This window comes from Gnatocerus cornutus, chromosome 10 (assembly GCF_029298725.1).
Source record: "Gnatocerus cornutus isolate USDA-ARS CGAHR chromosome 10, icGnaCorn1.1, whole genome shotgun sequence".
NCBI lineage: Eukaryota > Metazoa > Arthropoda > Insecta > Coleoptera > Tenebrionidae > Gnatocerus > Gnatocerus cornutus.
The window spans coordinates 1,667,528-1,695,164 of NC_142242.1; the positions used below are offsets into that span (position 1 = coordinate 1,667,528).

At 36.0% G+C, this 27,637-nt stretch overlaps 1 protein-coding gene across 3 annotated transcripts; it reads left to right on the forward strand.

Moving 5' to 3' along the window:
* The first annotated feature begins 3,980 nt into the window (after positions 1 to 3,980).
* On the forward strand, positions 3,981 to 25,767 carry svp (COUP transcription factor 2). 3 transcript variants are annotated; one of them, XM_088046932.1, is made up of 6 exons: positions 3,981 to 4,479; positions 7,192 to 7,341; positions 15,167 to 15,390; positions 15,440 to 15,604; positions 15,653 to 15,734; positions 24,615 to 25,767. In XM_088046932.1, exons 1-6 carry the CDS (start codon positions 4,182 to 4,184, stop codon positions 24,878 to 24,880), a joined length of 1,185 nt encoding a protein of 394 aa, XP_087903058.1. In that variant the 5' UTR covers positions 3,981 to 4,181; the 3' UTR covers positions 24,881 to 25,767. The 3 variants fall into 3 exon arrangements, with proteins under 3 accessions (XP_087903058.1, XP_087903057.1, XP_087903059.1); XM_088046931.1 differs by having other exon boundaries at positions 3,982 to 4,479; positions 15,092 to 15,390; XM_088046933.1 differs by lacking the exon at positions 24,615 to 25,767 and adding an exon at positions 17,342 to 17,443 and having other exon boundaries at positions 3,982 to 4,479; positions 15,092 to 15,390.
* Positions 25,768 to 27,637: the final 1,870 nt, after the last annotated feature.

Sequence of the window (27,637 nt, forward strand, 5' to 3'; positions counted from 1 at the left end):
AACTAAACAAAAAAAACTTGATGGCTCGAGCTCCATTCTACACCTCTCCATTTAATTCAAGTCCAGTTTACGATGCACTTAAACATAAAAATTAAATAGAGGCCAGATGTCAAAGTTTGGTATCGAGCTCTTCAGGTTAAACTATAAACGATTCTGTGTGTAGAAATACTAATTGGCGCTAAGCTTAACAGTTGTTATGAATACAAATATCAAATTCTTGACAAGCTGTAATTGTTTTGGAAAACGATACCATCTCAAAATCAAAATAACTGTCAAGAATATCATTTTAATAAAGTTTTCTCATTAACCCATGACCGCTTAATGATATTTCCATTGAGTAAACCATCCACTCTGTTTTTTTCTTCACCGATTCTCTCTGCGTGAATTTTTCCTCATAACTTTTTCGAAAGATCTCTTTTAAAGTCGAATATATTATTGAGAGATAATCGGGTAAAAGACCTAAGCTACTTACCATAATAGAGTTAGTGATGCACTCCAAAACCACCCCCGTAGGAGTTACTTGTAAATGTCGGATTAGCGCATTAACATTTATGGTAGACGTATTCTCAATGAGTGCAATGATGGGCATGCGTATGTGAGCTACATATTAGCCGCTCTTGCTGTGTAGAAGCGTCATACCGTAACAATTACTCATACGCTTCGCTAAATGGTTCCAGGAGACCTCAAACGGCGGCAGATTAAAATAGGGCAAAACCGCATTAAGGGTTGATATCAAAAAGTATAATTATCTTCTTGTGTTGCCATTTTATTTTGTTCTTTAATATGTCTTTAGTTTTCTCTCTGTTTCAAATTACCTACAGTTTTAGAAACCCAGACAATTTTTTAACTCCAACAATTTTTTTCTCAGTAACATATTTACATATTTTCAAAGAAAATATAGGCTCTACTGAAAATATAAAGACAAATTCTGATACCAGAAAGAATCCAAGAAGAATATAAACAGTATTCTAAAAAAATCTTAAAGAAATCCAGAAGGCTTAATAAAAATCAAAGAGAAATTTTGCACAATTTAGAAAAAATAAATAGCAAATGAAAGTTATAAGAAGAATTAAAAAAATTAAATAAAATTTGAAAGCAAACAAAAAACAATCTATGAAAATTAAAAGAAATTATAAACAATCTTAAAAATCCATTAAAAATCGAAATTAAATTCAATTAAAATCTAGAAAAAATAAAAAGAAAACAAGGAAAATACTCAAAAGTCAAAAAAAAATCTAAAGATAATTAATTAATGCAATAAAATTCAAAAAATCTGAAATAATTCATAAATCTAAAAATTCATAAATTTGTTTAAATAAAAAGTATTTAAAGCAATTAAAAAGAATCGAAAACAATATTGAACATCAAAAAATCCAAGAATATTAGAGAAAAAAAAGTGTACAAATCGCAAATTTGGAGAATTCAGACGAAAAAATAAAGTGAATTTAAATAGAATCGACACAGAAAAAATGTAAAAAGATAAAAAAAATCTAGCAAAAAAAGAAAGAAAAAGTAATGAGAATTTAAGCACAGTTTTAAAAATGTAAACAGGACCAAAAATTTAAAAAAAAATCGAAAAAGATAATAGTTATGTACAGAAATTAAAGAGAATCTAGACTGAACCAAAAACTTCAAAATTGAAAAAAAGTTACAAACATCCAGGAAAAATCTAAAGAGAATCTAAAGAGCCCAAAAAGGATCTAAAAAATTAAAAAAGTTATTTTAAAGAATCAAATAAAATTCTAAAAAAAATTTAAAAAAATGTAGCCAAACAAGTGCATACAGAACTGTCTTCAAAGATATTGAGAGCCGCTGGAACAAAACATGCGCTTATTCTTGAGAAGTCAAAACGGCATGCTTAATACCACTCGACAAAAGTGATGCTATAGAAATACATGGGCGTTCGTTACACTCCATGTTCTTTACAGAATATTTTTAATTAATAAAGTTCCTTAGAATGTTTGTACCTTTTTAGCGCAACAGATTATTAGAGTTTTTTACATTTATATTGAATTTTTTGTTGGGATACTTTTAAAGCTCGCTAATATCCCCGAGACGCTAATGATCGGAAAAGTCGGCGTATTGTTTGATGTCGCCTGTTGTTTGGGACGCTCATAGTGAATAAAATCACGCCCATATAAAAGGCTTCCAGTAGTGCGATATTAAGAATTATGGTTTTATTCAAAAGAGGGGTCTAAATTGACAAATTATCCATCGATCTGTACAAGTGTTCGCTTCAATATTTCTCGTGATTAATTAATTCGCATCGCGACCGTAAAAAACATTTAAATGTTGTGACATTGTAACAAGGGATATCTTTTCCAAATCAAAACATTAAAAGCATTCTAAAGGTGTTAGGGTCATCCGCATTTGTGCGTCCTCTTCGAGATAACCCCTAATAATTTCTATACTGTATTTAATGACAAAAGGATTAGGTGCGTGCTCCGAATATGTCAGGTGAGACACAACACAAAAGCTAAATTTCATGGCCTTTGCTACACTAACCCTTCCTCTTCATCTGCCGATGTTTTGCTATTCTTTGCCTTTATGGCTCTACAGATTAGGTATTTAAACTTATTATTCCAGCTTGCCTGGGATACAGATAACTCACAGAAGGTTGAAACGGATCAGAGGCACACGACTTAACCTTTTTTTATGTTAAATCCTTGTAAAAATTCCAGTGGTTGTTATCGGTTCTGCCAAGTTTGGAATTTTATTGTTTAATCATTTTTTATAATTATCGTTTCATTATCATTTCCGAGACACTGAGCTTTCAGTTAGGAATTTATAGGATAAAGAATTTCCTGACTCAGAGGAAAAATGAATAAGCCTTGTAATAATAAGTATTTTAGTTTCTTTTATCTACCTCCGAATATTTTCTAAATTCTTTGAACTTTCCTGCAAAACATTGCGAAATTCTTAGGCACGTGTTAATATTTAATTGTGGTACATGCTCAAAATTAAGAATAAATTACGAGATTTTATTATTGTAATAACAACTTATTTGCGCAATTGGGTTGATAATTGACACGCCGTCAGCGCAATTTAGCTATTTAAAATAGTTTCTACGTTGTGGAAATACAATGTTAACTCGTCAAAAAAAAATGGCGAAAGATGAATTAAAAAAAGTTTTAGTAATAAGAGTATTTTGGGAGAAGTGAAAGGAAGTGGAGGAAGATCAGAAGAAGAGACGAGAAAACATTGAAAAGCTAGAAATGATTTGTCCTTAAGTAAGAAAATCAATAAAATATTTTGATCTTAAAGTGAAAATCGGTATTTTCTTGTGTTTAAATCTTTTCTAAGAATTGTACACTATAATCAACTGAGAGCGAAAGTTAATCGTCGGCGGTCGTCATTCTTTCCTTTCCATTTTAATAACTAACAGATTCGGTATGGTGTTGATTATAATCAGCGTAACATATGAGCATAATGTTCAGCACCTAGATTAAATAGACAGGCTGCATAAACCTGTGATTAACCTTGAGTAATTTAAATGCGGAGGAAATTGTTTTAACAGCACGAACGTCTGATGACCATCAGCAATTATTTTTTTTTTTCTTACATCTTCCTTGTACGAAAATAGTAAGAAACAATTGTGCCTTTGTTTATGTACAATTGTTGATTAAGAAAGTAATAGGAAGAGTGATCACGTGATGGTTTGTGCACATTTTTTTCCACTGAAATTGGGGGAGAAGAAGAGCACCACATCCACGTTGGGCAGAGCACAAGAAAGCAGCACAAGTCGCACAAGAAGAGGTCGAAGTTTGCACTACGCGCGTCCCGTGGATGTTAAAGCCCAGAACCAGCAGTCTTGGAGTATGTAGTAGTAGTAGTAGAAGCGACGGCGCTTCCCCCCCTGCGCCGCGGCGCCCCCACTTCGTCGGAGGAACGCCCCTTGGCCTATCGTGACCCGGCTGTGAACCAAGGACCTCCCCGGACCGCCCAGGCCAAGTCGGTGTCGGGCCCGAGACCGAAAGGTCACTAGTAGAGGCTAGAGTGTGCCGTGGGGTTGACCTATCACCTCCGACGCGAGATACGTGCTCAACTCGAACGCCGCGAACGTCAAGTGCAAGTCCGTGAACGGCTCACCCAGGAGTCGGCGATCTGGTGAACTGGTGAACTGTGAACTCGGTGTCGACGGTCATGAGGGCGTGAGTGACGTGGAGCCTGCGGACGTCGCCATGGCTCTGGTGGCCAGCTCCTGGCGCGAGTCCTCGCTCGTCAACCCCATTCCAACTAGCTTGAACTCGCTGCCCAACGGCCTCAACCCGCTGCCGCCGACGGCCAATCTCACCGCGCTGCCCACCAACATCAACCCCATCACTCTGGACAACCCCGACTTGGCGCTCATCAACCGCCAAACACCCTCGCAAAACTCACAAAACAGCGCCACGAGTGCCGACAAGAACCAGAACATCGAGTGTGTGGTTTGCGGAGACAAAAGCTCGGGGAAGCACTACGGACAATTCACGTGCGAAGGTGAGCGCCCTCCCAGCATCCCGACGCTATTGAAACGCCACATGCCAACTCATACATATTCACCATGCTAATTTTTACTATTCCCGATTCCTCACACCAAAGGTACTATCTGACCTCCACCAGACCAATTTTTCGTTCCCGAAACCTTCAAAAACGCATATTGACACACCAACCACGTCCGAAAGCTCCTTTTTCACTTCAAATATTTTTCCATGGTACTCTTCTCCGTAATCCGCACCAACTTTCACGCCTGAAATCGAAAAACCATTCTTCAGTACATTCGCCACATATTTGACCCGACCTGACCCACATCTCGCATACCGATCTGTCAAAAAATCTATCACAAACCACATTTTGACACGTTCTTTATGTAATTCACAGAAAGCTCCTCTTCAAAATTTTTGATACGATTCCAAAATTCGCAATGTAATAATAATACACACGACTTTAAATATCATTGTACGTATAAATTTCATGTGCATCGCATAAATGACAAGCTTTCAGTTTATCTTCTTACGTAACCAAAATGATGTGTTAAAATTAATTCGAGGCGGACTTTCACTGGTTAATATCTTCGCATATTTGGCTCCGCTGACATATAACCAATGTGATATTTAGCATTAGCAAAAATCATATTCAGGTTTAGTGCAGAGTCCCGAAAACAAAACATTTTCAAAAAATCTGCTTTCTTTCCACAGAATAAGAGAAAGTCGTATAAGAAAATCCGAAAATATTCGAAGCCACAGTACTTGAAAATTATGTAGTTTCTTTGATTTTTATTAAATGAAAAGGATTATAGTGACTTCTGTAAAATTAGTTCGTGTTAATATTGTAAATCCTTTTTCCCTGTAGGGCTCTCCATTTCAATCTCTACTTTACGAGGATTAAATTCAGTCCAAAAATCTCTAATTTTGCGTATCTTTAAAACTAGAAAGTTCTTTTTTAATACAGCAATAAAACTACTGTGAGTATAATAAAATGTAAAATAAAAGAGAAAATGTTGAAACTTAATTCTTATTATTTACTTTGAAGGAAATTTTCTTTGACAAACAAGGAGTAACACATAATTTGCATTAGTTGTCACCATAATTTCTTACTTTTAAAATTCAACGAAGTCGAATACATTTAAACTAAATTAAACAAAAAATATATTGAGATTTATGGAAAGTTCCTTAAAATTGTCATTTATGTGTAAGATGTCTATTTATGTAAATGAATTCAGAAAGAGTATTGCTAGATGGAAGTAGGTAAACATTACGTGATGTCATCAAAATTCATTTAAATATTGCGATGACCAGAATACAGTTTTTCGTTCATTTAATAAAAAAATGTTCGAATTAGAAGATTTTCCCTTGCTTTTTAATCAAAGAGAAAAATGTTGAAAAACGCGTTAAATTATTGTCCTACGAAACTCAAAAAAATAATTCAAAGAACAGGGAAAATCATTTAAAAACGAAAAATGAGAGGGTGTATTTAAAAATGATTGATAAATAATAACAATTTCTCGAAACTTGGCAAATGGCTTCGATGAAAGAAAGCAGTGTCCCAAATTAAAGAATTTCAAGCGCAGCGCTCGAATATAAAATTGCAAATCCGAAACTGCGAAGTATTCAATTGTGTAACTTTAGTAACAATCGATGGGTGCTTTTAAATGTTACACTTAAAGTTCCCTGACTCGGCTGGCTCGCTTGAGTATACATAAGATGGTATCAGCATCAATTATAATAGTAATTAAAGTAATTACAACTCTGTCAGTTCATTCACTTAGCCACGACGGCCCTGTGCAGTAATTTCGACCACACTAACTATTATTACCATCAATATTGAACACACTTCTTCCTTTTTTTCTACATTTAATTGATTGGCGAAATGTTCGTTGCAATGTGTATTAATGAGGTCCGAATCTGGCCTGACGTCACGTTAAAATTATGAGAAAAAAAAAGGGGCAAGCACCTGGTGGTAGCCCTCTATAAATTCACAGTGAAGCGAACTGGCCATTTTACGGCCTAAAAGGCGTGTAATTATGCCATTTCCGAAACTGCGATAAAGCCACAGAAATAATTCGGACGAAATTTGATTGTATTATTGTAATAAAATACGGGGAAGTCTTACAATGTTAAGAAACCTTTCTTATTGGGATTAGAATAAGAGTAAATGGCGTTAATTGTAAAGGTTTCCATTAATACTCGCAAGCGCATGTGTATTATCCCTGCAATTAAAAACGCAAAGTTTTTTATTATCTGATGCAAAGACAAAACGTGAAAAATCTAGACGTCGTTATGACCCCTCTGTTCAAGATTTGACAGCTCTTTGGGGAATAGAAAAGAAAAATGGGCCTTTATAAAAACATTTCGGTCATAAAACTATAAAAGACTTTGAAGGAGACACACGTATGACAGGCGAATTATTGCTCCAATTATTTTCACCAATTCGGTCGTTAAAAACTTTCATTTTTAACCCGATTCGACCGAGGGCGGCTTTAAAACCACCCCAAACATTTTAGCAAACTTTTGTGATAATCATTCAATTACCTAGTTATCTCCTTCTTTATTTTTTCTTTAATTCGTTGCACATTGGCAATCAATTCGTCATACTGATTTGAGCTGTTTCATGCTGTAAAATATTGTTCTTAAAACGTCTGTTGCATAAAATATGTGTAATAATGCTTCGTCAGCTAGCATGATAGGTGAGTAACTGTTTTTGATGTTACAGGTTGCAAGTCATTTTTCAAGAGGAGTGTTCGAAGGAATCTTACATATTCGTGTCGAGGAAGCAGGAATTGCCCTATCGACCAACACCACCGAAATCAATGCCAATATTGTCGACTCAAAAAATGTATGAAGATGGGAATGAGGAGAGAAGGTAACTTTTTATAAACAACATCAAACGAGCATTTTGGATATTTATCAAAAGCCCTAAATGCTTGTTCCGATTTATACGATTTTGCCCAGAAAGTGCGTACTTCGACTTTCTGGATATCATGGACGAAAAGTGAAATTTCAAATTAAATGAACAACATGTGAATGCGTAATAAAATGCTAAACAACCTCTTGTTAAGCTCCGTTTCTACAGAGTTATGTCAATTGTTATTATGATGTTTATTTAACAGTAAATTCAAGAACAAGCGCAAACATGTCGTAATAACAACAATTTTATTCACGTCAAAACGCATCATTGTCCATCTTGAGAAATTTAATCCGAAGCACAAGTGTTGTTCAGTCGAAACGAAAATAAGAGGCGGTAATTGTGCTTTAATTGCTGAAGATTTTCGATTTTCAACACGTACTGATATTCAAACTCGATAATCTCAAATTAGTGGAATTTAATGTGACAGTGTCGAAATTTGAGCGGAGCTGTATCAGCACATCTATAATTTTTTCTATTTGGTGGGATTTATTGATTTTTTGATTGGTTGCAAATTTATCGGCGACTGCTCAATGGACAATTAAAATCACTCTATTATTGAATATTGAAATAATTAAATATTCTATTTATAGTTGGACAAAACAAAATTCCCAAAAATTTTTCACTTTTAAAAATAACTGATTTGTTCCGTTTATTGACAATTTAGTCAGACGGCGAAACCAAAAGGAGAGCAATTAAATACTAAAAAAAATGCACACCCGCTGGTTTATGGTTGAACAAACCGTTTATTGGCAGAAAATAAAGATGACCCACGGATTGAAAAGTGCGTAAATTAATATGAACTTGGCACGATTTCTAACCGGCGTGATTCTTAATTATTTTAATCTTTCTCTGTTTTTATTTACGTCACAGTAGAGTATTTAATCATAAACATAAATGTTATGATTGATCCCATTATCATAATTTTCTTAGTACGAACTCGTATCGATAAAACAAAGTTCTCTTCTGAAGCAATTTCTTATCTTTATCACGTGTAAATTACGTGAATAAATCAGGATCAAGTTTTCGCGTGAGCCGACTTGGCATATACAGGGTGTTGGGTAAATTCTTTAGAATCGTCCACTTAAATTCATTCAATTCAGTTTTGAATTTTGCAAAAATCTAAGTATGAGTGCAGAAGTGCAATTTTTTTGAAAACAATAATTTTTTGTGCGAAAAATAAAATTACTTTTACGAATTTGAACCAACTACGCCACTGGTATAAAATAATAATTGTCAGTTTGACGTTAAACAAAAAATTTCTAAGATGAGTTTGGTTGACAGCCTTCCAGCTCTTGAACGATTAAAGAAAAACTTTCAATAATTACTTTTCACACCTCTTTCGCATTTGCCTAGCGGGTGTAAATTGCTATAAATAATTTCGAAGATTCATCAGTCAATGAAACAATTTTGTTGAGAATGATAATGGATAGGTTGAGAAAAATAAAAAAGTTTGTGTGGATTTAGTGTGTGGAGGAGTGATTTACATTTCAATAAGCTTTTTCAAATAACGGTCGCTTGAAATTACTTGCAAAGTTAATATTTCCAAGGGTTTCTATCTCGAAGCAAAGATCGTATGAAAATATTTAGGCTTATGTATGTATAACCGAGTGGCGGTCTGGCAAACCAGCGTTCCCTATTCTTGCAGATGATTGATCGATTTAATATACAAATACTTGACCGTAAGGTCCAACAAAGGGCCTTTCTCGTACCTAAAAGATCGTTTACCGCTTGCATACATTAACGACTGACTTGAGATTAATGGTCGTATTGGTCAGTATATGGGAAAATATCCATCGCCGTGCCACGTCCATACCTGAGTTAAAATTCGCAAATACGTCAAGGGGGGCTCGAATATTCCGATATCCAGCAAACCTTAGTTTCTTCCGATTCTCGATGGTTTGGACAGCTATAAAGCGGAACCGGCCGAAGAGGATTACTGTCATATCCTTTTAATAATAGCTCTGACAAAACCATATATAACGAGTCAGGTAGAAGAAGTGAAACTAGTTTTTGAAGGGTTCGCAAAGACACCTTGCAATAAGGGTAACGGATAGATGACCAGTGTCCAGTAAACATTATGTAAATTTTGTCAAGGAAGGGAAGGGACTTATTCAAATCAACCCCGGCCATTTCTTTCGTGGGAACCAAAACCTTTAAGGATTACATGAATCACTACCATAAGAAATATGGTTAAAGCCATTGCCAAATCCGACGATTTTCGTTACTCGCCACGGACTCATGCATATTAGAGAGACCCTCTCCCAAAATAACACTAATTACCCATAAAGACCAAACCAATTCAACCGGCCGGGACACCTGACGGTTTGGATTTCTGTTAAATTTCTAACATGTTAATTATTACATTATCCCTCAACAGCTCTAAAGAAAATTTTGATAAATTTGTCGTGGCCACCACACTTAGATGCAAATGGATTAGCAAGTACGTCAGCCCGACAGGTAATCAAAAAGTCTAAAAAAAATTAAAACATAAAGATAAAGATCCGGTCACGAAACACTTTAGTGAATGAAGGCAAATTAATGACGGTGTCGCGATCCTTTTGAAGAAACGTTTTTATTACACTACTAATAACTCGATGAATTCATTCGTCTATTTCTAAACACGAAAGGATTTGTCGTCTCGTTTACTAATATATTAGAGTTGACAAGTCCTGCAGTCATTAAAATCGATATTAGGGTTCCTTACTTTTGGAGATTAATCATTGGGGGTGGAGACGTCTCAAAATGGAGTAATTTATGTATGGGAGTGAGTCCGAGACGGCCAAGCAAGTTCTAGCAATCTTCGGCGGTGCGATGTCATTTAAAGTGGAGGTCGTCTGAGTATTTTATAGCTTGGCTTGGAATATGAGTTGACCCCTGGTTACAAAACGTAAAATCATGGTGTCACCCTACAGCTCAAATTTCTCGTTTATGAACCAACTTCCAGTAAAATATTACCAGCCATAAGAACAACAGAAAACATTCTCCAAGTAGTTACTATAATTAAATTAATGTAGTGTAGACAAGATTGCTGTCTACTTTGTCCCACGGTCTTCCCGATGCGTTGTCAGAAACTAATGGGGCCGATTCCACGAAATTCTTTTCGACCATGAAAATAAAATCTCTTGACATTCTCATTAACTTTATCGCAATTATTTTGTGAAGTACATGATACTCATCATTATAAGGATGAATGATTTTAGTCAACACGCGTTTTAACACCTTTTTAGCACCTCTTGGGTTAGGTCTTAGGGTCCATGCAGCTTCAGGTAAACGCGCAGGTGTGCTCAGATCACAATGGGCACACGCTACAACATAAAAAGAACAGTTTTTTGCTTTGAGCAAATCTTGGGCATTACTTCTCCACAACACACAATTGACTTTATTATTGTCATTTTTAGTCAAGTTTTCTTCATTCGATTGTAGCTTAAAAAAAGAATTTTTTTTTCTAAATTAGTTCGAAAGGAAATTTTTGCCTTCGTGATTTATTGCCCTTTTTTTGTCGGGCGTACTACGTGTCCCCAACATATACAAATTCGTTTAAATTTATGCGATCAAACGTCAATACAAGTTAAAAATAGTTGGTCGCTCTTTGTTCATACATTATTCCAATGTGTAATAAAAGGTGTTTGGCACTTGGGGGCATTACAGTTGCGTCCATTGAATAGTTTACATCTAATTATATCTACTAGACCGTTTTTCCCTATTTTCAAGAATCCAAATACGCATTTAAATCACCGCCAATTACTCTCGAAAACCAAATTTCTTCATATTTAGCACTAGTACATTTTTTTTAGGTAAACTACATTTTCGGCACGCTACTGCGATTTTGTAATATTACATCAGAAAAATTAGGGTGTAAACTATTCAATGTCTGGTGGACTTTGAAACTGATTCGTCGTATTGAATCATCAAAAAATCACAACAAAGATAAATGAAATCTGTTTGTAGAAGTACGACTTTCAGTATTGTCTTACTAAATGTTTTAGTAACATGATGGTGCTTTATCACATGTTGTTATATAAGTTGGTAAAATATTGAAGTTCCTGGGTTACAGTTGCGTAATGTCTTGTAAAATGTGTACATTACAAAGCTGCCGATAAATCATGGTCAAGTAAAGTGTTCTAAAACAAACATGTTTCTAAAGAAAGGACATTAATCGCAAGTAAACATGTATTTGCTCATAGTATTGTAGTACTCGGTGTTGGTGTTTGTCATTCTATCCTTTTTCTTCGATTTACTTAATTGTCGTAAGTACTGACTATTGGAATGAATCGCGGATATTGAAGAATTCAAAGCACGTGTCGAGTATCCCAGATCCCATTGATATATCGTGCGCGAGCGCGCATTGCTGCCTCTCATTGGGAATGCCTTTCGCGTTCTTTTGTCTATTTAACATTTATGGTAGAAATATTTAAGTACCGTGGGCCAGTTTTCGTCTTGACCTGTTAACCTTTAAACAAACGCGGCAGTCTTCGACGAAATTTTCTTCCAAAGTGTGAAAATGTTTGGCATGGAAGTTGGATTATTCTGATTCTGAGACTTAGGTTGCTATGCTGAATGCGGTTATCGTGGGAAATGACCTTACCTGACCCTGACCCTGTAGCCTTACCAAGCGAGCAGCGACCAGAGACCAACACCGAACAGCGATGGTACTCTAGTACGTACTCGCGTTACCATCAACTCACAAAAATGTGAACAACTTCAGATCGAAGGAGCAACACGTGAATTTGAGACATTTTATACCTATAAATAGATGGTACAATAATGTAAACGTCATAAAAATTTGAAAAAGTTGAACAGCAATCAATGTTAATTCAAACGTCACGGTTTATATAAATGATCTTAGACAGCCGTGGAGCTTGATTAATGGTGTGTTATTCGTTATACGTTATGGTTCTTGAGATGCTGATGGACTTTGATATCGACCAAAGAACCATCTTGACTATACCTGCTCATCGCCTCTGATACTTCTCGATTTTTAAGTACTATTGCGTTTATATAACCTTTGCAACTTATCTCATTATTCTATATACAATCAACTTCATTACTAAAGAGATCTTTTTCTAATCATTTTTCCAAAAATAAACTCATTCACGCCATGATCAAAACATTGTTGTTTGTTTCAACCAAACTGCAACAACATGAGAATTGTTGATACTTCGAGTTTACAACAGCTGTAAAGCATGTATCCATTAAATTCAAATAAAACCTCTTATTTTGTAAATATCGAGAACGATATGCACCTGTAGTCAACCAAGATCACATTCCTATACCTATAAAGGTGACTAAACTAAAAAAAACAACAAATTTATTGTGTATTTAACATTATAACATACATTTTTGACAATATTACACCATGTAACAATGAAAATCATTACTTTTGTGCCACCACTGGTTCAGTAGAGCAGTCGTTGTTTCAGAAAAAAATATTTGCAAAATTTCGCCGTTTTGTAACAATGCGAATCTATTTTGCTACGTACTTATACAAGTGGCCCACCTAATTAAACTTTTGAGATTAATATCTTATTTGTGAACTAATTTTAACAAAATTTAAAACCACGATAACTGATAAGGTGAAGATTACAGAGGCCTATTCCAGCTCTATTATAGTTTGTTATTTCGATCTTTTGGAAGTTATTACAATGCATAGACACAGAAACTGCTAGAATGTGTAAAAATTCAAACTTGTCAACTATTTTCAATGGCAAAATCGTCTAATTCTCTCAAACGGAAACAGGGATCCAGACAGTTTTTTGGTTGATAGATGTAATGCTCGACAACATTCTGAATAAATTCCATTAAAAAGTTGAAAAAAAATCACTTTCAGCGTTGAAAATAATTTAATTGATGTCAAATAAGCCTCACGTATTCAATAATCTTCGATTTAAATTTTATTAAAATCCGTTTACAAATAACGAAGATACAAATAAAATAATGAAAACAAAATAATTCCTGCGATGAAATTTTGGGAAGTATATGAAGCATATTTTGACATTAAAATCGATGGCTCTGATAAGTCATAGGTTTATCATTTTTCTTGTGAAAATTGTCCGAAATGGGTCGATGAAGTCAATGGCATTTGCAATTTTTAGTATTTGAAGAATATCGCGATAATTTTACTGACTGTAATTTTTGGTTTGTAGTTGATAACAAAAAAGAAACAAGTAAATTTACAAAAAAGTCAGATAAATATTTAGTTACATAATGTAATTAGTAATTAGTGATATATATTTCCAAAAATCGTGTTCCTATTGAAGTTGTCAAACCCATCTTGTTTCTAAACGCCATCACATTCCTCCATTGTCCTCTGTTCTTAAATTAGTCGCGATCGTCAACGGTACAGCACATTATAAAGAAGACAAGGTAAATTTCGCTTGAAAGGATCGCCATATAATGCAGCCTTTAGGTCACATCTCCCTCCAAAGCAAGCAAAATTCAGCTTTATATCCTCGACTATAACTCCAGAAACTTTTCGGTACGTTCAAAGGTGTAAAGTACAAATCTTCAGCGTAAAAGCATTGATGAATCAAAGTAAAGTAATCCTTAACGTAGCTTGAAGTGTGTCAAAACAAAAAAACTGCATTCCACACAACTAGACATATATAATTTGCAGTGAGAACCTGTTTTTCAATTTGTTTTCATGTCTTCTTCACTGCAGATTAACTTTGACAGCGAACCCGAAAACTTTTATCAATTCAAAACTGTTATTAATTGCTTGACAATCTTGTTGTCCTAACAACGAGGATTAGTCACTGTTTGTTAATAATGTTTTTCGATCGATTATGTGTGTCGATATCACCTCGACTACTTGTATAATCGGACTGAACGCTCGATTAATCATCTAACAAGCGTCACACTAATCGATCGAGCGATTAATTAATTACGCGGGAAATTATTGATTAATCGATTGACAATAATCGAGCCGTTGAACGTGCCTGCAATCGACCAGAAAACGACACAAGCAAAACATCGCTGTTTTATGCTTACAGGCAAAACAAGAAAAGAAAACACAATAAGCTCTGTGTAACCAGAATGAGAAATTTGAGATTTTTGTAATAGGTTTTGTGACACTTAATTGCAATGTTGAGATATTAAATCAATATAACTTATCGAAACGTGTCTTTTATTATCCTAGTTATTAATTGCTTACAACAAATCAAGTCTAAATGACTGCGTAATAATAATCGTGTGGGTCCAGCTCAGACATGAAATTTAGTTTCCAGAGACGACTCGAAGGAGATTTTGATTGTTTTCAGTGGCGCAATAATCTTTTGTTGAAAAATGTTTTGATGTAGACCTAGCTAATTTGAAAACCAGTTTATGTTTTCCCAAATTTCAAGGTTTTATTCTCCACGCGGGCGCTTAACACTTTTAATTTATGCATCAAAGCAATGCCTAAATTGAATAAATTTGATTTGGGGCCAACAAAACAGTCTTGGCATCCTGTTGGGGAAAGTTGGCGGCTTTTCCTTACGATTCATAGTCTTGTTTACTTCCTCCCACAGGTTAGACAAGGTCAAAGATTATTGTTAAAAGTGGAATATATAATTTGAATCTAAAGTACGTTTAATCTGTGTTAGCTGCAAAAATCTGATATTTACAAGCCACCTGTCGTTCGGCTTTAATGAAGATAAAATCTCATTTCCGCTGTAAAACATCCCTTCATAAATTTCGACAATATCTGATTCTTTGGGAATTTTTGCAGCCGTCCAGCGAGGTCGAGTGCCACCATCTCAACCAGCTCTTCCAGGTTTATCAAATCAATTCCTTAATTCCACAGATTCCGTTACGTCATCTCTCAGTAACCACACATACTTGAGTAGTTACATATCCTTGTTACTAAGAGCGGAACCTTATCCTACAAGTCGATATGGACAGTGCATCCAAGCCAACAACATTATGGGGATCGACAATATCTGCGAGCTAGCAGCACGTCTTCTCTTCTCAGCTGTAGAATGGGCGAGGAACATCCCCTTTTTTCCCGATCTGCAAGTGACAGATCAGGTGAGAATCCTAGCGTGGTTCGAACAAAAAACTATTTTGATTCATTTAGGTTGCATTGTTGCGGCTAGTATGGTCCGAATTATTCGTTTTGAACGCTAGTCAGTGTTCGATGCCCCTTCACGTGGCGCCACTGATAGCAGCAGCAGGTCTTCACGCATCACCAATGTGTGCAGATAGAGTCGTCCAATTCATGGATCACATTAGGATATTTCAGGTACGATGAAAAATGTTGTCTTCATTTAAAGTAACAACTGTGTTACAGGAACAAGTAGAAAAACTCAAAGCTCTCCACGTTGACTCAGCAGAATATTCATGCCTTAAAGCCATAGTCCTTTTTACGACAGGTGAGTGTTTAATTTTATTTAGAAATTACGTTTATAATAAACATGAAATGTATTGTTTCGGTTTTCGCGACCGACTGATGTAGTGTGTGATAGTTGCAACAGCTCTGATAAACAATGCATTGTTAAAATTGTCTCTGACGTGGTCACCATTGTGGACTCTTGCATTATCAGTTCTTCCTGCGCTACCCCTTTTCGCTACCTTTCACACAATTGCTTGTTCTTGTCGGCTATAATATAGGCTATCGCCTCTTCAAAACAGAGATAACTTTGTATAATTAATTATGAATAGTGCACCCAGACAGACGTAAATCGTACAGAGAATGGACCCGCCGATCAATAAAACATAACGACGCTATTAAGAATCGGGAATGAGGGGCTTTCTTAAAAAAAACTTAACCGATGTGATATATTGCGGAGCTGTATCACATTATACAGAAGCGAGCCATAATTTACCATGACCAAAAATATAAACACCGAACGCAAAATTTTCGACTAGTATTGTAGTTCGTAGAAAGCCCGTTATGTGCTTCCAATTTAAATCGTGGGCGGAAATTAATTTTCCAGTTAGCTTTAAATAGTAAAATTTAGCATTCCGATGGTGATTTTCTAATGAGATGTTGACGAAGATTTGGAATACACTTCCTGATTTGATATTGATTAAAGTTAAAGACTGGTCGTTTGGAGAAAAATGTTGAAACGTGTTGAAATTAATTGAGTTCGAAAGCATCATATGGTCACTCTAAATCCTGAAGAGTTGTAATTATGAGCGCGAAACATCGGATCGGTCTCGAAATAGGCGCTAATAGGTTCGTTTAACAGGATCTCTTCATCGCAATCGTGGTGGCTCTAAATTTGTAATGTAATTTTATGGCTTGTAAGTAGTACTGGTTGTCCCGAGGACGGTGGGAATGAATAATAATTAGCTTTTCGCGTTAATTTCCCAAATAACAATGTGTTATAAAACAAAAACGAGAACAAACATCTAGAATTGCGCGCTGGTCTTAGAGAAGAACACCTGCGTCAACTTTGACCTATTCCTTCGTGGTCAATGTTCTTTTGCTTTGTGATCTACGTTCTTATCCCAACAGAGGCTCTCTTGATATTTAGAAAAGTGTCATATTTTACGAATCATCGTTTACAGTTATGGCAGTAAGGTCCGCGATAATTTTGGCCAAGTCCGAATCCACCGAGAGCAATGTTGTACTATGTGAGCAGGACTTCTCGTGTGTGAAGTTGGTAAGCAGGTTAGGTTACGAAAGGTCGTGACTCGTTGGTACGCCCGAGGCCTGGGGCCATCAGAGTCCATGAGCCACAAGCCGCGAATGCACTCCCCGCTGCATACTCGAGTCCATGGGCGCCGACTTTTTACACGAACTTCGAAAAAACTCGCAACGCGTCCTCTGTCATTAAGGAAGTAGTACCATAAGTAGTACCATGCAGCTCCAACTGGCGTGGCTACTCTGCAAGCCAGTTTCGCTTTCAGGTTCTAACCCCTAAGTGCTTTTTAAATGATTTATTGTTCACATGTAGACTGTCAACGTCACATTATATACCTGTTTAGGGGAGACGTGTCTTCTAACTCTTATTTCTATCGAGGTCACTTTCAGCTTGTACTCCTGAGGGAGGAATAAAATTATCCTTACCGGACCGGAACCACTGATGGGCACCCACAAGTCGTTGAATCCAACTCTTCGCTTCCGAATTGAACCCACTGTTGTAGCAGATTAGTGTCCGCCGCCCAAACACCAAAGGTCGTGCCCTAAGATAAGATTTCAATTTAAATTATATACACGCCGCCGCTGAATAACTAAACACGGTTCTTGCCGTCATCCGTTCAAACCCCCTCTGGATGGGGCGCTGACGCGAATAACTCACCCATATCGCACATCAATGAGTTTTACGATATTTTTACGTTTGTGGAGTGGAAGTTGTGAATTTTATGGCGCACTTTTGATTTGAGCATTTTCATAACAATTTATATCAACGACTGTATTACTTTTTTTAAAGAAAATGACAGTTGTTAAGCAAATAATTACACAATTAATGAGTGGAAAAAATAAATCACTGTTAAAACACGCGTAACGCGAGGAGCGGCAGATCAAAGCAAATATTGTAGGGACGGGCCCGTGTTCTTGCTCTTACCACATGTTTCTCACTCTTGGTTTGTTTTTATAAGTAGGAACAAATTTTGACGTTTAATATTTCATTTGGGCTTAGGTCGGTGTCACATAATAGGTTTCGATATTTACCGACGTATAACCAATTCGTTAGTTTAAAAAAACTATTCTATTTAGCCCCCTGGGAGGTCTATACGATTTGGAAAAAATGAACTACAAAAAAAAATACAATTCATTAAGTTAATTAAAACCTATTAACGTTAATGCTATAAAATAAAAAGCAATTAACCTTTAAAAACATTGTGCAATGTTTATTCAGCTGAAAGTATTAAGCTCAATGAATGGATCAATTTTTAACAAAGAATCAACTCGCGGGATGGTGATTTCATTGGAATAATAAATCGGGGAAAAATTAGTAACTGATTTTTTTTGTGCGTCAAATGCTATAATATTTATTTAAATTTTCTAAATTTCAGGCTCGCATATGCAAAATAGGCAAATATTCAGGGATATATGCACATAATTGTTTTAAGTATTTCCCCGCCTCTACTAATAAGCATATCTCTTTTTTTGTAAATGGGGCTGGTAATTCGAGTCCATTCTTGAAAGTGTTATGACTTGGGTTCCCCGAAACTGCAGTCCAGATAATTCACGTCCAGTAAATGACTCCACGCCCAAAATTTCGTTTAATAACGATCCGTGGAATGATGTAACAAGTGTATTTTTTCTTAAACTGGTTCAGAGTTATTTGAATGAGAATTGTCTCGGTTCTGGTTTTTATGGTGGATTTTGAAAATTTATGATTCCTAGATTTGCGGAATGTAATTGGGCGAGTATGGTGGCCTTTATCATACATAACGAGATGCTTGCTTAGCATTAGCCAGTGCAAACAATAATCTGAATACAAAATGAATGCTGCAAGGACTGGACCAATTAAGAGAAAGTGACCAGATGCGGTTTTTGCAATTGTTCAGCGTGAAATTGATGACATGTCGGTGTTTCGAATTTCCGCATGGAATGATATAGATTTTGGGGTCTAATCGTTTAGTGCTGACATGGATAATCCCAATAATTCGATATTAGAGATCTGATCTCTGATTTGAAGGAATCCGTGCATTAAATCGAGTTGAGAATGGCAGTAAAGTGATCTCGTTATATTTTTTCCGGTCATAATGATCCGCGTGATAATCTAGGAAATGATAAGAAAGTGAAGTTAAAGTTTAGGTCGTAAACCGTGTTCAGAAAATAACATTTGACCTATGGAAAGGTTATATTTTAGTATATTAGCAGATAAATTGTCCCTTTTGGGCCATAAATTCCGTGAATTAACCCCCGATGACCTTTTGGCCTCAAAGGTAAAAAGTCATCTAGTAAACGTGTCTTTTTTAAATGCCGTTTGAACGACATAAACGACACGAACAAAACAATTCACGTTGGCAAATTAGTAAGTCGGCCCCTTCGTGATTCTTGCGTTATGTGAATTTGAAAAGGGAAAGCTCCCTAAAAAGTCGGATATTAGTCACGTGTAACATATTGCGTTCTGGGGATGAGATATTGTCATTTACCCCGACAATATCAAAATGCGCTAGCCCACTTAGTTCTATTGAATTATAGGTAGCTTCTAATTCGTACGATTTTCGATCTCCTGGCCACATGTTAGATCTTGGACGATAGACGACTATGTTACGATTGCTATAAATCCTTGCTAATAGCTCGACTACAATGCCGACGCTAGTCGTCGTGAATTCGACGATACGCCTTTTCACTGTCGCCGGCCACACGCTTTGGATACCTCACTACAACCACCAAATTATTTAGATCCTCATTACATTTTTATACCCAAAAATAAAACACTGCAATATTTCAAATTCATAAACCCTTGAAGTTTAAAAAATCCCAAATTTATAGCCGTGAGTTTATGATGTGTCCTTTTGGTCCTTTGATCAAAGAAACTGAGTGATGGTCAGCACACGCCGTAAAATCTGGAATACCTGTCATATATTATCTTCGAGTAGATACAAGTGACTAATGTGAAAATTTTGTATACAAAGTAGTTTTATGCCTTTCTACAACAGTCGACAATTGGGACTATAAAATCTTATCACTGTAAGATTACATTTATGTCTTTTCCCTCGGCCGCTAACACCTCTGCCGCGCGTAATAAATTCCGAAGCGCGGATGTGTAGCTCTTCGTAGAAATTGAAACTCGTGAAAAAAAATAACCAGTAAATAGCTCACCGCGAAAATAAAGAAAAAGATTTATGCATTTCACTCGACGCATTACATAGGAATTGTGTCTATAATTGGCACACATTAATCCCCAATATCTGCGGCGTGGAACTCCCCTTCGCGAAGGGCAAATGTTTGTACCTCATCTTTTTCGTGCATCCCTACTGCGGCTTACAATAGATTTATGCAGATTGTCCAATTGCAACATGATGCCCTCATTCTTTATATTTTATATAAAAAGGTCTCGTATAACGCTCATTGTGATGCTTATCTTTACGGTCTGACCATGGAGGATCAGAACAGTACGCCAACTCTTGAGCACGTCGCCCTTAGCACTCTGAAGCACTCTTAACCTCCTTGGATCGCATTTAATCGATTATTGCGCAAATTGCTCGCTTGCTGCCGATATCACACCTCGAAGGACAAATCTGATTCTAATTAGTCTCATCAAAATTTCCTTTTTGACTGAGTTTGCACATCTCATAAAAGAATAGCCTATATTTTGTATTGCGTCAGCAACAGCACGTCCTTGTATCTATCGGTTTGTGATAAGCAGTGCGCAGTTTAAAAACAGAATAATACGATAAATAATAATAAGATGACAAGTTTGCATGTCATTATCTTTATCTTTGAAGCAAAGTCGTTTCAATTTAAAAACAATCTCGAATAATGGAATAAAATCGTGTTAGCCCCGTTAACATAAAAATCTGGGCGAGAAGCTTCTTGCTTATCAAAGGGTAACAAAGGTAATGAAATAAAGCCACGTGTAGTCGGTGTAAAGAAAGGGTCGTATAGTTAAGTTTTTGTGGAGGCATATCAATCTACGGAGGAGTCAGCAGTGACAAGCTGTAATTAGTCAATTAAGAGCGTTCCATCGGCTTGCAAGCAGACGAAACGCACGACTACGAATAAATAATAAAATGTTCGTCGTAGCAGAGACAATTAAGGACAAGTGTTACTTACAACTCCTCGGTAATTACTAATGTAGCAAACTTTAATTGTTGAAAAACACCAGCTGCGTGACAAATAATAATAAATATAACCGCGAAATTGCGTAACCGTTCATTAAGAACTTGTTAAGACTAAAAATAACTGAACATAAAGAAAACTCTTCATTATCTCAATATCAAAACTAAACCAAACTGGATAAGGGCGCTAGTCTTTAATTCATTTTACCCTTTTTACAAATCGCCAGGGAACACTCATTACTGATTATCGATTCTGGGATAATTTAAATTGCTGCTTGTCATTTATCATTGCTGTTCTGCTTGATTTTATAATTGCCACCTGATGATCTATGGCGGCGAACTATGTGACCGTTACCAGTGCTAAATGATTCAAACGCATATTCAAATGTGGTACATCACCAGCTTTCACATTTTTATCAATAGATGAAGATGTACCCGGAAATTCGAAGAAAAACTTGAATTTTGATAGAAATGGAAGTTTGTAAAATTTGTGGACAAAAAGGGAAATTATATAACTGCAGGAATCCATTGCGTGGCAAAGCATGTGATAAAAAGCTTTCATCGCAGGAATGATTTGTGAAGTTTTTGGAATGAAGTTTTTCGCGGATGCAAATTAGAAAGTTTGTTGTGAACCATTGGCGCAGGAAATGATAAATATTAAAATATTATTTACAATTCAAAGTAAGCATGTTTTAATAGCGTCAGTTTTTAAGTATATGAAAAGTCTCGTTAATTTCAGCGCCTATAAAAAAAGGTTGTGTTGAGCCGTCAGGGCCAAATCCTGCCAAAAATCAGATCACAAAAACCACGAACTGCTTTGTTATGCACCCCAAGCTAAGCACGCCACTATTTCATTGTGATTTATTTGCACTTCGGTAAAAGAATCGAAAAAACGAATCTGAATCAATCAACCATTACTTCAGATGGAGACCTGCGGAAGATATAGGAGTGAGGTCAAAGAGAGGTCAGTGTCATTCCAAGCCACAACCTCTCCTCGACCATCTGCATCTCGCTAATATCCAAGACGATGGCAGCGTTAGTTCACTGACTATTTCACCTAAATGCAAAAGTCGGCTTGAGGGAAGGCAACAACAGATTATTCACCCTTCTAAAACGCACTTGCTTGGGGCGACATCCCTAAAAATTAAAAGCCACAGATTTGCACTATGCTGTTATAACAAAACTACCCCACCCCCCATTCAGACGCCACACAGCCCTACTTTCCTGGACTATCTGCCCGTGAAGAAGTTGAAAATCAATAATCATCCCGCAACAAATGTGTCATCTCCTAAAAGAATACAATGCACACACCCCCATCCCTCTATTGCGGAACTTTATTAAGGTCACGATAATCTTTACGCCACGCGGGATTTAACCAATCAATTATCACAAAGGGTAGTTACGGACCTTCTTAAAGAATCCGAATGTTTGTGCACATCTTAAACCGCTTGATGATGCACTTAAGCTCTTATGCAAATCAATCTGACGTCACAAGCCACGTGTCAAAAGGCGACAGGTCAAACAAGCCGATAAATACAACAATAAATACAATACACTCCATGACAGTGTCATTGTTTCAGCCACACTGAACGCTTTCAAATGGTGATATGCTAAACTTGCTCATTACTAGGCATTTCTTCATGGAAAAATGTTCCTCCTTTCATGCATGATCTAAAAAATGTCTAAACCCATCAAGTTCGACAGAACTGAAAGTACGTACGATGTTTATTACGTTATAAATGATTGATTCGTGTATTGAAGTAGGTATGATGAAGCACGTGCAGGTTGTACTAGGAAGTCTTGTTGAATTTTTATGACACGACTACACGGGTCAGGCGACCAACAAACTTCATTCCTCATGCCGGCAAAGAAAATTACTGCACACTATCTGAGAATGCAACCAATACAAACAATAGACAAGCCGCTTCAAAGAAACTAAAATAGCTTTATACTCTCACACACTCATTTCGTACTGCAACTCGGAAATATTTACTGTGGTACACATCAATCAGGTATTTAGCAAAACGAAAAGGAGTATCACAGTTGGACGCCACATAAAACATACACGGTATTATTATGGGTACAGTTGAGGGCAAAAAAGACATACACTCCGAGTCCATCAAGCGTATAATAAATCTTGGCGGCACTAGAAATTACAGCCGATTTTCCCACAAGCAAAAATTACTCGACTGATATTTAATATAGTTGGTGGAAAAATTTAAATGTTAATATTTCTGATGTACCAATAGTCTAATAATGTCACTGCTGGTAACTTGCAATCAAAGTTTATATCTCATAAAATTTTAATTACATCACACCAATATATTGAAGATAAAGTTTTTCAGAGTTCGAAGTTTGTTTGAATGGCGGTGTTAATGTTTATCTATGGTGGAAATTATAAACAAACCATTTCGGAATGTTAAAATCGTTAACTGTCGAATAGCTAAGGTTGTTCGGCGCGGTAATGAGCCATAGAAGAAGCAAAGTAGTCAGAAAACATAAAACGAGCACATTAATACAGTTATGGAAAAAAGCAGCAAGACCAGTGTACATTCTCTTATTTAAATTAGTGCAATTATTTTGATATTGCAGTTATGAGTGAAATTCCGAATGGTTTTTGTGTCATTAATATAAACGACTTAACGACATTCTGAAGAATTTTATTTGTAAGAATTGCATAAAATGACTTCTCCGCCTCTTTAGTTGTGAGTATACGGCAACAATGGTCGTAGCAAATTTCAAGTCAATGGATAAAAGGCCCAGATGTTTGAACCATTTTGCTAAATACAGCTTTAACAGAGGAAAATGAGTGTAAAGAAGGCGAAAAAGATCAAAAGCAAATAATTTTAAGAGGCGTGTGTTCAATCGACAAACAAAAGAATTGAATGATATATGAGACAGATGTATGCTGCAATCGGGAATGATTGAACGTTTGGTTAGTAAAAATACAAGAGATGTAATCTAATAGATGGACTTTAAAAGAAATATCATCTTAATATTCGGCGGCGTCTCCAACTTTCTAAATGAACAATTGAAAGGATTAGAGAAACTTTGCAATCCTTCCGCGACAACTTTAAGTCGGTTCCAACGTGAAATACTTTATATTAACAAGTTTTAATTGTCTGGATTGTCATTTAAAATTGATGAGCACAAATTTGAATTAGCATTTGTGCTTTAATTTGAAAAGTCGCATTGGTGAGTGCGCTATTCATTCCAAGAGATACTATCAAATGCGTCAGCTTACATCAAAAAGTCACAAACACGAGACAATTGCAATTAAGCGCTTATTTATAGACAAATGTCAAACTTAAGCACGGGTCAAGAATTCAAGACCCTATTTTTACACTCAAAATGCAATTAGACGGCACCGCTAGAGTCTGACGACATGCATTTCTGACATTGCGAAAAGTGGAAAGAAAATATTGTTTATTCATTTATATTTAGCGAAGACAAGCATTGTTTATAGATGCTTTGCATTTCCTAGAGCTGAAGGGAGAATACGAGATAAATTGGTTCATCAAAGGGTCAGTGGGGAGTCTTAGATTCTGATGGTTGATTTGTTTCAGATGCCTGTGGTTTGAGTGACGTGGCGCACATCGAGTCCATCCAGGAGAAGTCGCAGTGTGCTCTGGAGGAGTACTGCCGGACACAGTACCCCAATCAGCCAACACGATTTGGAAAGTTACTGCTGCGACTTCCGAGTTTACGGACAGTGAGTTCTGCGGTCATAGAACAGTTGTTTTTTGTAAGGTTGGTAGGTAAAACGCCTATTGAAACCTTGATAAGAGACATGTTACTGTCTGGAAGCTCATTTTCGTGGCCGTATATGTGATACTTGAAACTGTACTAGGTGTACTAGTCAAAACTTTGGAAGCAGGTTCGACTGTGCAGACTTCCAGTGATATCCAATGACAGTGTTTGGTGGCAGTGCAACGGCAATATTTGCGAATCACATATCAAAGATGTAAAGGTCAACCTGATATCACTTTGCCAAAAAGAGTCCGATACTCGGACTAATACATGTTCCTTTTTATATGAAAACGAATCAGTTTAAAGTGGAAATGTACTACTTTACCACGTATATAAATGTGTATTAGTAATATATTTTATTGGAATTTGTACGATATGTAAATACGTAGGTTTTTCTCATGAGAAACGTTATTATTGTTTTGATTTTTCAATTTAGTCAGTGTTCACTTTGTTTTTTATGGTTTAAGTAGTTGTTTGTTATTAGTTGTTATCATGATTGTTGTTATGACTTTTCACTTATTTTTTATATTTATCTTCTCTTAATACGATAGATGGCCAGTTTTGTAAGTATTTTACTTAATTTTCGAAAATTCGTACTTAGACATTGTCTTTACTTGTTAAAATCAACCAAAATCAAAATCTATGTTGATTTAAGTTAAGTTTTCAAAACTTCGAATTGTCTCATGTTTTAGTCCCAACTAGAATAGTTTTTAGTGCAATTTTACTTTAAAAATAAAATGTTTTACTCACTTATTTATTGATATTTCTTATAAAAAGTTATGTTTATAGTCTTAGAAGTAAAAACAAAAAACGTGAATTAGAATATATTTGGCTTTCAACAAAGGCCAGTGCCAATATCGATGATTATAGTCGATTTTAATCATAGTACATTTATTCGGGATTTCTTTATGTTTGTAATAAATCGTGTATATAATGAATAGTAAAATAAATAAAATGACTGTATTTATATCTACCTTCTTTATTTTCACCTTACCTTAAAATAATAAGTAAAACCACACAATTAAAATTTTATCCGAAACGTAATATTATTATCATTTTATTTAGCACCGAGCTAATTAAGTAATTATTTTTGTTTTCAAGGATGAAAATTACAAGATACTGTTATCAGTTAATAACAAGAAACGGTTTACGTTTTAATGATTTTGAAACGCTGAAAATGTGTTTCATTGTTTCACCCCTGCCTCTGATAAAACTATCAAATAAAATTCACCGACTGATGAGATTTTAATTGATTCGATTCGTAAGTGAACACGGTTTAAAAAATCCGGTTTGAGCACTGCGTGCGACGTCAACAAATAAACACTTCGCGAATTAAGCTTGGCTGAAGAGTGAAATTTTGATTGATGTGACGTGCAACGGGGGGCGCGAAGTTGATTTTAAACAGTGTCTAAATTTATTATTAGTTATAAATGTTTTTCTGTGGAGAAATGTCTTATTCTCGTTATTGAAATCAGAGTTGCGACGAGCTTTGTGTTCTTTTAGCTTGATTATGCAATCAACTTCGATGGCTCAGGTGCTCCACCGCTAACAACAGCACTTAGCTCAGAACGGGGCAAAGATAGGACAAAAGAGAAAAGAATTAACGCCCAGCTGCAAGTCGGAAAGTGCAAAGTTTTCGAATAATAAACACATCTTTATCTAAAATTTCTTACTATAAAGGTTGCAATTCTCAAAAAACACCACTATCCTATTTTAAATAAGAAAACCGAGCGTCGTTGAATAATAAACATGTTTATAAAAGGAAATGAACTTTTTATCTGTTCAACCTTTGACATCGTATACAAAGACTAGCGTGGTTGATTGACACTTTTCATTTGGTCTTGTTTTCAATTGAAAGCATCTCTTGAAAAAAAAATCAATGTCCATGTCAAAATTTTAAACGAAAAAATGATGTAGAAACCTGATAGTGGCGCCCTCTCAGTTTCCGATTTTTGTGTAATTAAGGCCACTTCACACTGGCTCAGTGCTCGTATTGATCAGATAAGATAACCGAGCACGACATAAACATGCTATCGTCCGTGCACCTGTTGACTTGTAATTAGTTCGACGATCTCTGAACAGTTACCTGATTATCCTGCGAGGGAGGGAGTCCTGTCACATAGGAACGTGGGCGTATCTATTGACAGTTTTCTAGTAGCCAATCGCAGCAGGTCAACCGTTACCGTGGTTACCATCTTTGTCCTTACTTGCGATAAAGCAATCTGCTCCTTCTACTTAAATCGTCGGGTCTTAACAAAAACCCACCAAGACTTCCCCGATTATTGCAGATTAATGTCCTTGAAGGAGCAGTCAAGCCTGCACACGACTGGATAACCCTATTACAAAATTCCGGGATATTTGTAAAAACCATATTTGTGTAACGTCAAGATAACAAGATGTGTACGCAGCTTCTGTAATTAGCAAGAGATTGGGATTTTTCCATATGGAGATGAAAAACAACTTGATAACAGAAGTCAGCAACACGCTCAACTAGGATAAGAAAGCCGCAAAATGCGATCGATGATAGTTCGTAACTTCGTACCTACATTTTTATACAAATGGAAGAAAAAAATTCTGAAGGCCAACGTTGTACGCTGTTTGCACAAATTAACTTTGCAACATCATAAAGAATACCACAGGAGTTAACACACCACACCGAGAAATTTAAATAAATATTAAATATACATTTTTTTTAATCACAAAAGTGTCTCTAATGTCTCCAAAACTAGACTAATTTATTTAGTGTCATAAGATTTTCCCTTTTTATTTTTTTTTGAATAAAAAAACAGTGGAACCCTGCTGTCACGAGACACCACTCTCGATATATTTTCTGACAATT

Coding starts and splice junctions, on each gene's coding strand:
- svp (XM_088046931.1), top strand. CDS start 4,182: ATGGCTCTGGTGGCCAGCTCCTGGCGCGAGTCCTCGCTCGTCAACCCC. Junction 7,342..15,091: donor GATGGGAATGAGGAGAGAAG/GTAACTTTTTAT, acceptor GAATTTTTGCAG/CCGTCCAGCGAGGTCGAGTG. Junction 15,605..15,652: donor ATCACATTAGGATATTTCAG/GTACGATGAAAA, acceptor ACTGTGTTACAG/GAACAAGTAGAAAAACTCAA.